The sequence below is a fragment of the Bombus terrestris genome, chromosome 6 (genome assembly GCF_910591885.1).
Source record: "Bombus terrestris chromosome 6, iyBomTerr1.2, whole genome shotgun sequence".
NCBI lineage: Eukaryota > Metazoa > Arthropoda > Insecta > Hymenoptera > Apidae > Bombus > Bombus terrestris.
In genome coordinates this window covers 5,504,431-5,517,279 of record NC_063274.1, presented here as the reverse complement: position 1 = coordinate 5,517,279, position 12,849 = coordinate 5,504,431, and the positions used below count along the sequence as shown (strand labels likewise).

The window sequence follows — 12,849 nt, the reverse complement described above, 5'->3', positions numbered from 1 at the left end:
AATACCGATTACCTTTGACAAGAAAAATTACGTGTTAAATGATCGTCACAAAGAATCTTTGCTCGCATACTCTAAACTAGCTTGCGTTTTTTTTATACTCGGAATGTATACAGAAAATTAATGAACATTGAAAATTAATAATGCAATTGTGTATATGAAACCGACCACTTATAGCTTCACTAATTAAATTTGTATATAGCCGTGTACATAGTTATACGTTTGTCTATAATTATAGAAATCATTATAGTGGCTATAAGATCGTAATGCTTAGACGCTTCAAAATCATGCAATTCATTAGGAAGTAATTCATTTATTATTCAACGCAATTAAATTACGTAATTAAGCCAGTCGTAAGCATCAACTGTGCTCGTTTTCGGTTCGGGCGAAACTGCGGCACTTAATTAAAAATTCTTAATTACGACGTTTTCTGGCATGTTCCCCTCGTTATCTCAATCAAATTTAAAAGAACATTACGTCGAAAGATGGCAACACGAATAAATACGCATCGCCCTTTTTATACTTTTGACCTACAATTTCTCAAAATATCATAAAAGCAATATCGAACTCCAGTGGGTAAAAAAAGAATTTCATTTCTCTGGTTGAATTTCCAGATTTAGACGAGAAAGAAAAAACGGAGAAAGGAAAGAAATATTCTAGGGAAGGATATATCTGCGTGATGAAATGACGCACGGTCCGATCTCTAAGAGCAGCGTTGCTCGTAAAAGCAAAAGGAAACGCACGAAATAAACATGGAACTGTGAGACAACTCCCTCTCCTCTCTCTCTTTCTCTCTTTCTCTCTCCTTTTGCGTTTGCTCCTAACGAGAATCGTTCCCATTAATGTTTCATTCATTGCCAACGTCTTTGTCTAAAAATGATATCACCGATAAAAAATGTACGTAGTCGAACTCCGTGTCTCGCCAAAGTATTTCCAATCATTGGTACAGTTGTTGAAACGAGGACGACTGACTGGCAGAAAAATTGACGCGTTCCATGATCATTCTGTTTCATCCGGCTAAATGCATATTTTATCATATATTTATATAGTCGACTGCATACAGGATAAGGATAAATCAATGAATACACAACGTACGTATAATATGCAGCGATTCACGAAAATACTTGAAAACATATCACAGAAAACATTTATATGTTACAAGAAATATTGTTCATTAGCAATGTAACAAAACAGCATGGTCATATCGTACGGAAAATTGAGATCAACAGCAGAACAATTATTCTTCTATCGATATGGTAGACGGCAATATTTCTAGAAATTCATAATTGCTATACGACAAGCAAAAAGAGAATGGAATGAAATATTACATGTTAAAAAGTCGAGTGTGGTGGGTGGATACATGTATACTTATGATGATTGATCATATACGTATGCGTCTATACATATAATCTATACCTTATATATAAAATATTATAGATATATACTAGATGTATTTTTTCTTTTTTCTTTTTTTTTCATTAACATTCAACAGACGATAATTCATATATATTTTCGAATATATAGCTGTCCAGAGGTTCAATCCTAGAAACGAAGCTCGACGGTATTATTCTTTTTCTTCGCCCTCTTCTATCGACCACTTCCAACTACTGTCCATCGTGGCACGTCAGTACCGCGCACATTATTTTTCATGTCGGGCTACGTCGCGTTTTTATTCTCGCACCAAATAGTCGTATCTTTGGGAAACATGCCGGACATTTCTTCCTATGCTTTTACTCCTTGGTTTTTACGATTATTCGCTTGCAGTACCTTCTACGCTGCTACGTGTTGAAGGTAGAGCCGTTTTACGACACCGTGCGAAGGATTAAGAGGAAAAAGGGACGTGTGGGTAACGAATGTCGTCAACTTTTAACGAGCATCGGTTTACTGAAACTATTGGCTGTAACTAATCATTGTCTAAGGCGAAAGTGAAAGATGAGAAGAGGAATGATGTGATTTATCGCGTAACGTGTTTTATTTTTAAGCCTGTTGCGGCCTTCGATATTCCATGTCCCAATTTTAGTCTGAATATTTCACGAAAAGATTTGCTAGAAAATTGCAATAGGAAATCATGCGTAACAACAACGATCCTTACATATTTTTCTCTTTTTTTTTTTCTTTGAACTTGGAATGTATTTTTAATAATAGAAAAATAAGATGAGCCAAATCTCGAAGCTCAAGAACGTTGTATTTTATGGACCGAAGTTACTTTGAGAAAATAAGATGATTCCTTGTAAGTAGTAAAATGAATTTGGGTCATAACTTCATGTCAGAACTGCAAACTCCGTAACGTTTACCTGCTAGAGTAATCCTAATTGATCATTGTTCTCAGGAAACACCGTACAGCTGCCTACCTTTCTGCCATCCAACTTCCTCGACTCTACCTAAATCAGTCATGTTAAATAGCATTTCGTGTTCTACATGCTTCTCTATGCTATACACGTACTTGGAACTTACGGTCTGAACATTTGCTTCAGACACTTACATGAATTCGTCATTGGACAGGGGGCCTGGTTTATATCGTTTCGCTGAAATATCGATGTTGATATTCTGAGAATATCGCCGATGATGTGAAAAATTGTCACGCGTATAAATAGAATTATGTCTATAATTATAGCCTATAAATAAATACAAATGCTTCTGACAATTTAATTGAAATTATATTTTCTTTACAGATTCCAGAGATACTTTTGCTCAAAAAGTTCTGCCCTCTTTGAATACGCTGAAATTTTGCAAATATTTTATTTTACACAGAATGATGATATTAAATTGAGAATAAATAGTTCACATCGCGCGCAAATTATAAAAATAAAACGTTTCTCTATAAAGTAAGTGTGAAAGAATCAATAAAAAACATACAACTAGAAAAAGATACAAAGATATATATCTCGAGTTGTTATTATCTATAGTAATAATAATAACAACTACATAAGAATCATATATCGAATGATAAAAGAAGAAATACCAAAGATACTCTGACGATTCTCCCCAACGAGAAAAGACACAAGAAAATATTTCACTGTATTGTCCAGGGTGAAATTCTTTTTTCAATCCACAAAGAAAAGTAATCGATTCGAAATCAAATTTTCCAATCAAAGCTAATTTCATCAACGTTAAATACATATTAGAAGGATCTTCGAAACTTCGATACGAAATATCGTGGAAAAATATCTGCTTCCCAACGATTTCTCCCTTAGTTATCCTTTCCAAAGTCATTCGACTAAATGGAACAATAGAAGCGTGTAATAAGGAGATAACATTTAGTCCGGAAATCATGCACCGTGTTCTTAAAAACTAACACAGATAAAGAACAAACCGCGGGGAGTATAATAACATTTATACAACGAAGCCAAGATGAAAGACGAAAAAAAGAAAAAGAATGAAAGAACACCAAGAGAATAATTAACAGGATGGTTCTAAGATTGCGCCTCCTGTGTTTCTGAATGAAACAATCATTAAAATTCAACAAATACGTAGGAAACGTAGGGAGGAAGTCTGATAAAATGTTTTCCGTCGTTTGCATAGAGACAAAGTGAGAAGAAGTCGGTCCGCTAAAAATAGCGTGTCAAAAAAGTAATTAAAAGCTGTTTTAACGTCTCTCGCTTCTTTTCTCGCGGCCGTGTTTCCAACCTGCGAACGAATTACCACAAAATAGGATGTTCGAACGTGCTGACACGTTAAAAAGCGATGACTTTCGTCACCTCCCTTTTTTGTTTCATTTTTTCTTTCGCTCTTTTTTTATTATTTCATTTATTTCGCCTGTTCAATTTTATCTGTTTTCTCTTCTTTCTTCCTTTTCTTCTATTTCTTTTTTTCTTTTTTATTCCGTTTTCATAGCGCGTTCGATAAACGAATAACTCGGAATACAATGCGAAGCGACAAATCACGGGACGTTTCCTCCAGAACGATAAGCGAATATGTTATCGAACAGATGATAAACGGTAATTATTTACTCGTTATTGAACCGACGAGTATTTAACGTAATAACGAGAAAACGATTATAGTAACATTTAATCGATTCATCCCGTGATTTAGCGTGTGAAATCGTATTTGCGATAACAATTGCACGAGATTATTGTACAATAGCACTCATTGCTAGCGACTATACATGTATAATATAAACGGACCGATATAATGGATCGTTTCCTACCACGCGTTCACGTGTTCTCGACTTCGTTGCGCTTCGATTTAATCACCTAATATGTAGTATGCCACTTGAAAATAAAGAAATATATATATATTCTTTTTCTTTTTTCTATTAACTGTTTGCGTAAATTATTGCGGATACAGAATGACGAAAAAATTGAAATCAAGTTCGAAAATAAACTTTAACGATGCGACTTACGTCTACACATTTACGTCCATAACCGACACATCTAACCTAATTAAATAACATAATTGTACGGGTCTGTCTGTTATCAACAACGAGCAACCGCACAAAGAATTTTCCAGCGACGTGAACATCCGCGTCGTTTCGCTTTTAATTCGGATGCAGAGCGAGCAAACGAAAACCAGCTATGAAACACAGAACACGGGAAGAGGATGAGCATGTACCTGGACTCAAGTGTTTCCCACCGCCAGTTAATTTCCTCTTTCGACGATACGCCGTTCGATTCCGATGAATAGCCTGTTAAAACCTCGTGCATCCTTCGCGACGATATACCACGCGAACAGAACATAAATCATTGACAGCCAAATGGAAGTTTAGCGGCCCGTACTTCTACATCGATGTTCGTTGCGTTAGATGAAATTTATGGCTGCTTTGAAAACTATCCAAATTAAATCAGCCAACGTGTAAACGGCCTTCGAACACCTCGCAGGTTTAGCCGAGAAACATTCGCGCCACTATAATAGAAAAAGTTCGCCATGTACAATTCGTCTCGTGCAATTTAGTTTTCAAGTTCCCATTTTGGTGTTCGATTGTTTCGTCACGGTGGTCGACTTCTATCGATTCGTTTTCCTATAGGTGTGTCGATTCGTCGAGTTTATTCGCACGCCGATGTAGAATTTCCAGCGAAACGTCGAAATTTAAACGATTTAATATCGTTTCGAAACGTCTTTGTCGTGTTCTTTGAAACGTGCAATTTTCCTACCGAAGATATTCAGCTGCTTATGCTTTGACGTTTCATCTACGTAAGAGTCACGGAACGTTTCGAGATTCTAACTTTAGTACAAATTCTACTTGCTGAGGGATTCTCACATACGTGTGTACGTATTAGGTCATCCCATAAGTTCGTGCCGACCTTTGTGTATGCATTTCATATTTTAAAGAAATACAAGAGAACTTTTATCGAGACGGAATAATGAAAAATGGGAAGAAGTTGTACAACGAGAGGGGCATTACATTTTTTCATAAAACTGAAAGATACTTAAACAATCTTAACGTGTATAACCGCTCGAAAAACGGCACGAACTTATGGGATGACCTAATACTTACGTTTAGTTCTTTTCTTAACTGAACCGCAAATTAGCCTGAACTAGCAGCGAATGCGTTTTCTAACAAACTAACATCAACGAATACGACAAAATAATCGACAGATTGTGGTATTTATTTTACGGTACGGCTTGTTACGGTAACTACTGTCGTTCTTCAAATACTTCATTAGTGACCATAGTCTAATACGTTGTTTAATTTAGAAAAAAAAGTACTTTAATGACTCTGATAAAGTCATTCTTGAAAAGGCTAATACATCATATAACGATAGAACATTTACTCTTTGCTAGTAAGTTTTAGAATTTGGCTACGTAACAATGTTTATAAAAATCTTTCTAATATACCAACTGCGTAGAGTTGTTAACATTCGCACCATCAAACATCTACGTTTAAGCATTTCATTCTGTTTTTTCTCATATTTCTTTCTACTTTTTCCGTTCTTCGTCTTTCCTTGCCCATTGCTTTTTCCATGTCTGCCTCCCACCCTGTATCTTCCTAACTGATCCCTTCCTTATTACGTTGTTTCTTTCTTTGTCTCGCTTTCCATTCGATTCCAGACCTGCCCTTTTTTCTCTTTCTCGCTTTCATCTTTATTGGATATACTTTCTGTTCGTTCGTTTCTCCTTTCTCTCGTCTCTTTTCTCATCTCTTCAATTTATTTGTCTTGTGCACCGCGTGCTTTTTCTTCGCTTCCTCTTTCTTTTTTCTTCTTCGTTCTATTACTTCTGCGAGAAATAGTTAAACCCGAAACCTTGAAGATCAAAGTCGAATTTAGGCTTTCAAGAATTACAATTGAAAAGTTTACTTGTCCAAAGATTGGTCCAATAATTGTTCGAAATTCTAGAGAAGTTACGCAGTATCTACCGTCGAAATATTATAATAGGAATCAAAGTCAAGCCATAACAATTTACGTTGACAAATTACGCCCAAATTGGATCGCGTGTGTCCAAGCGTACATCATACAGAGAAGGCAACAAAGATTCTCCGTGCACCAGAACATTGTTAACGATGACAGAGATTTCTGAACGTGTACCAAAGTGTTTCAATTAACACAACGCAAAGGGAACAACATGGATGCGTACGTGAAAACGACGTCAGAGCATCGTTATCAGACCGAACCAGTGCATTTTGTTACAGTTGCTATTGTGTGCCACAGAAACGATTCTCTGCTGGCTTCTGAAAATTTCCCAACTATACGCAGTTTCGTTAATTTGACGGAAATGTGTACTATGTTCACCAACTCATATTTCTCCACTCGTTTACACTCACAATGTCTTTTGTTTCAACGTATATTTCGCTTCAATGAAATACTTTCTCCTCTATCATATATTTCTGATATCATCTTCCTTTCCGATATCTTTAGAATAGAAACGTAGATAACACGGATCATTATCTGCAGAAAGGATAAAGACGTTCCTTAAATTTTGTGAGAATTAATTTCGATACAGAAAGAGAAACCAAATATTTTTAACAATTTTTTTACTAGTCTCTACGAACGTCTATGAAAATTTGTATTTTTATCGACACAATTGAAAAACAGGCTCTAATTTTCATGACAGAAATTTGTATCGTCCATTTAATATCGTAATCACTCTTACGTGTGTTATATATTTTTGCGCGAGAGAGAATTTTCTCCGGATCATTGTTACATCGATTGCTATTTTTTTTTTTTTTTTTATAATAATTAAAAATCTCCCTAATTGGTAAGTATAAATTTCAACAGTCTTGGGAATTCAAGATGTAAAACAAAAGACATTAACTGTAGAACGATCTGATATGTGTATCTATTATCTGCTATTTTTAGTTTCAAACTTAGTCTTCCTATAAATGCATAAAAATCCACAATCCACATATTGTTAACGCTAGAACTGTCAAAATAATCAAAATAACCGATTCGTAATTTTTCATAGAAATTTTAGAAATTTGTAACGATGGCTTTCTGAATTTTGCATCCCATTGATTTCGTAGAATACTCGAATAAAAATCTACAAAAAAGTATTACATATTTTTTCCGTGTATCTTCCCCTCCCACTTTGCTCTTCTTCTTTTTTCTTTTTTTTTTTTGGGTACAAATGCTTCACTATAATCGCCGATAGCTCTAGTACCGATACGTGTCTCTCACATGGGAATTTTTCTGTACATTTTATTTTTGAATTTTAGATACGTTCTTTTACGTTACACGTAAGACTATATAAATACATAAAAACATAGCTAAAATTGAAAAATAAAATGTATATCACGCGTTTAATATGTCGCGTTGTTAATTATAAATTTTATCAAACTTTATAATGTAATTCTATTTTACTGTAACGTTGGATATTACTAAACTTTATACCTTGCCATGAAATTTATTACATGAAGCAAACTTTGAAAAATTTGTTAATTATTTTCATTAAACAAATGTATACGCGTACATCGTCTTGGATAAAAACTATAGAGAATGATCGAGAATATTCTGAATATTATAACGGGATAAGATGATCCGTATGAAACTTTGTCGGAGCGTCCGCGAGCGAAATAAAATTCTGGTTGCGGGTAAAAAAGTTTCTGCAAACACTAGAGAAATGCTTTTTAAAAGTTTTGTCGGAAAAAAAGATCTCGTGCGCCACGGTTTTGCTCGACAGACAGTAATAACTGAATTCACGAACATTATTCGCTTGTAAAGGAAACAATTTATCACAAAAGTTGCAAAGTCCGTTCTCTATTCGCAGAAGTCCATGTTGTAACGTTAGAAACATAAGAATTGTTTATCAAATCGCAACTGTAACATTTTAATTGAATCGCATTACGTAAAAATTCCGTCTTACAAATACACCAATAATCGAGAATCGAAGACAGTCGCTGATTGAATCGTATTTCATTAAGAATTTTGGATTTCGTTGTTAGAATCGAACGATACGATACACTTTGCCGTAGAAATTAATTTGAAGATTTTTTTTTTTTATTTGGGTGTATTTTACAATCAATTCTCATTGAGAATTATAAATAAATAATTTGAAGATACGAGATAACACGTCGTATTACAACGAGGCTTTTCTGAGAGTTGAGTTAGAAACAATGGAAGCTACTATCGGGCTTTTATGAAACTCGTATAAAAATCTTAATGGGAAAGTAGAAGAGTTATAAAAATAAAGGGACATTCATCGCTTTCGAGAACAATCATCGAGAATACGCGACAATCTAATAACGAAAACCCACCGTATCACTTATGAGATCACCTAATAATAATTAATTTATTCAGAGAAAAATTTCATATTCTGTATGTTTGTACTTGTACGAGATACACGATATACCATATTTATACGTTGCAAAGATCAAAATCCACATGAATTAAAATCAATGTGCTTTTATTAACTTTGAACCGTGTGATTGACAGGGCTTCTATTGTTTTTAATGAAATATCAACCCAGTTAGAAAATAATTTATTCTCCCTTCTTTTACAATGAAACTTAATATAGTTAGAGTAGCAACTTCATCGAATGTATATCATAGTGGCCATTTGTAAATAAAGATAGAACAGAGAATAACTATCGTTCTTTGTCATGGTTCAATCATATTAATTACGATTTTATTCTGCGAGAAAGATGGTTTTAATAAGTGAACAAACGGTGTGCGACAAAGTGACGTAGTTCTCGTTACGTAAGTCTCTTTTTTCTTCTTTTCTCTTAATGCCATTCGCAATAATTCACGGATGAAAGATATCACGTAAATGAAAACTATGTATGTAGATCCTCGTTGGGAATAGTCGTGACGTAAAGGCGATCAGTTCTTGTCATGATATTCCAATTTCGTCGCACCAACTTTTGGTAGAACCATTCTTAGGAATCGAAATGACAGAACCAGATCAATTTTTCAGACGATACTCTACCTTCCCAATGTGGTTCTATAATAAATGTAATAAATATAATATTTATCGATAGTATTCAGCCTCGTCTAATGGATATCGGATAACTGTCGACACGAACGTAGAATATTTTACTTTATACCAATTAAACGTAATAGCAACTAAAGAGACTTTTTAGTCCTGCGTGATACGTAAATTAACGACACGTAATTACGCACTTTGGTGACTTTCCCAATTTTGCCTGTATGACTGCTCTTTTTTCACGAAAAATTATTAACGTTTAACGTATTTTCAGTTTAATCCTCTTAACGTCCAAAATTGATCAAAAAGGTTAGATTGGATCTTTCATTTGTTCAAACGTACTACTAATACGTATTAATTAAATGAAAATTTATTGAAATCTAATTCAAACGTAAACGTAAACATTAAGCGATATAATCTGTCTGATCGTCAAATGGATTAAATCGAACAAATGTTATACTTTTCGTTATTTTTACGAAATAACGAGATTCTATTTCTCTGAATAAGAGAACAAAATATATTAACTTCTCGAAATTTAGAAGACTCGTTGAATTGTATAATTCCGTAGAAGTAAATTTGAAGGAAATAAATGTGGAGCACATACTGCATACGCAAGTACAGAAACGATCTGGCCTTCACCGTCCGACAGTAAAGTTCCTTTCGATGAAATAATTAGCGATACAAATAGATGCAGTTGAATAATTTGCATTCATAATTTTATTGGCAGTATTTCGATACTTGTTGTACATTACTTCAACCGAATACTTTTACCGTTGCAATGCGGATATCGTTACGGTATCGACGCTTCGACGAAATATAATACTCCGACTAAATTGTTGTGGATTCGAACTCAATTTTCAATTGATCTGCAAATTGCACCATCCGCGAGTGTAGAATATAAGATCTTCATTACCGATGACTATTATTTATAGTTCTGAGAAATCTATGTACATCGCGTGTTTACATTAAGTGTATTTATCGACATATTTCTGTAAAACACTTAGGCAGTAAAATGTTTTATGTACAATTGATTCCCCTCGTCTTTTCCATCCTGTACAATTGTATATTTATATATAATAGGATTCAGTGATAGTGATGTATTAATATCACAAACTGATATATTAGCAAGATTTGAAGAATTAATATCATTAGGAAGATTTTACAAGTCATAAATCGCGAGTTATTAGTATTTGCAAATTCTCTTGCATGGCAGTGATACGTTTAACAATGAAAAGAACGAAATCGTGCGAATCAATTTTACAACTTGCAACCGATTTGGCTATAAAAATTGCCTTCTTAGAAAATTGCAGAATTCAACAATTGTAAAAGAGAAGTTCGCAATACATAACTACCAACTCGTTAATTAATCGATATATATTATAGTGGAAATTATCTTGAGTCTATTTGACAAAAATTGATAAAATTATTAGAAAGAAAGCTATAAATAATCTATAACTTGCAACTTACCAACCCAAGCAATATTAATCATTGCAACATTACAAATGATCGATAATAATAAATTCTCTTGTATAACGGTAACAAATTAGCTACGTAAAAGAGATGAAGTTTTACAAATATGCAGCCATCTGATTATCCTCTTTTCATACAAAATTATACCTCTATAACTCATAAACCTATCAAGTTACTAATATAATTAGCTACTAAATCATTGTGCAAGAATATCCTCGTCTTCCTATGGTCAAACCTGACCCAACCCTAATAACCTCCATCTATATCTATCCAATCTCCATCCTCTTTCTGCATCTCCAGTCAAACGCTCGAAAACAGTTGTCGTTTACAGGTAACACTTACCGAACAGTCATTGACGTAACAGAAATCACCGGAAGCTGACGTCGGTACCCAAAGATGTTCTCCATTAAGTGCACCGGGACCCCAATCGGGCGTTGATCGGGGTTCACGGTGACCGCCACTCGTTCCACCCTCTTCTCTCCCTCTGAAACGGCAAGACACTCGATTACGGAGTGACACTTCGATATCGCCGGTGTGCTGTTGCAGTTGACGTTAATTCCTCTACAGAAATTCCATTAGGACGCGGACAATACATATTGGAGGGCCGATGGGATGAGAGAGAACAGCAACGACTGTCTAGTAAAGTCTTCTGGAATTTAAATCCTCGTACAACTGGGATACACGATTGCACCGTATTTGGGACAAAGCCGTTGATCATTCTGCGAGGAATTAACGTAACAAACTGCACAGTTGACCTGTCATAACACATCGATTCACGTTTCACAACGGTTAGACGACACTGAAGTAAGCGGGTTTTATCGACGTTTTCATGCTGATCGTACACAATGACGATTCGTCAAGCTAGATAGCGATTAGTATTGCTTTTATGTAGACTAAATGGTTTGGTTTTATTGTTTCATTGGGAAAACTGATTCGTAGATATGGAACGGTATTTTGTAAAAATAAATCATGCCAGTGCAAATGAAATTACGTAAATAAATAACAGTTATGTAATATCAGAGATATTCAGAGTTATAAAAATGATTAAAGAAGCATCGTAATGTAGAATTTCTTGTGCCTCTACGAAAATGCCAAACGTGGATATATGAAATTTTGAGAATCCATCACGTACCTTTCTTTACGATCTAATATAATTTTTATTTAATCCGCTTATCGTTCCTGGTGGATTTTTAATCTTCTAAAAACAGGATTCTCTAAAAATATTTAAATTAAAAGAGTCAACAGAACTACTGTCATTTATTTCTTATAACTTGTAGATTATTTAATGAATATTCTATGGTATCTATGCACAAAGTGAACTAATTTTCTTTGATCCGCTTGTTCCTGGTGGATTTTTAATTAGGAATATTTTCTAAATATATTTAAATTCGTAGCCTTCATTGAACCAATATGTATTTGTATACCAAACCAGGAACATTCATTTTTAATACGATCCTTTTTAATGTAACCACGTACACACTGTTTCGCTGTTCGAGTAAATCGCTTATAAACAATTACATTTTTCTATACTATGAGCATTTTATATACTACACAAGCGTCTCAACCGTGACAGACCCTTTCAAACATCCCCAGTATTAAATGGAAAAAATACACATCTATCTATCTCGAATTTGTTACAAGTCTATGACTAAATTATTAATAACCGCGTCTCCTGTAAATTTGTTCCACTTTAACGAGCAAAATTACTATGTTTGACGCCTTGTCCGACACTGTGCAGGGATTAAATAAATGACCGTACGTGTTTCACGGTTCAAGCGACTGTGTAGACAAGTTAAAAGCACAAAAGAGGATAGGAAGGAAGTTTCAAAATTAACCGGAACTCTTTGTTGTCTGGGTCGCATCTTCGACGAGACGACGTTGTCGGAAGAATGAGTTAATATCGTGTCCCGTAGAATATCGCGGAAGCATACTGCTGGCATCGTAAAAAATTCAAGGATACTTTAAATTTCAAAGACGCGACCCGAACATAATGCGCGACACGGCGTGCAACTTTAACGACAAAAGTCACCCCGTGGATCTACCGTTCCCTTTGGACGATTATATAAAAATTTTAGGCCGTCGTTCG

At 34.7% G+C, this 12,849-nt stretch overlaps 1 protein-coding gene across 2 annotated transcripts in view; it reads right to left on the bottom strand.

Annotated features, from left to right (window-relative positions):
* The window catches only part of LOC100648090 (eye-specific diacylglycerol kinase), a 63,636-nt gene that overhangs the window by 35,261 nt on the left and 15,526 nt on the right, over nt 1–12,849 (bottom strand). For both annotated transcript variants that reach the window (XR_007224461.1, XM_012309159.3), the window contains exon 2: nt 11,106–11,247. Coding sequence is in view for 1 of the 2 variants with exons in the window: in XM_012309159.3 (XP_012164549.2) it covers nt 11,106–11,247 (142 nt within the window). In the remaining variant the exon portion in view is untranslated. The remainder of the gene's footprint in view (nt 1–11,105; nt 11,248–12,849) is intronic.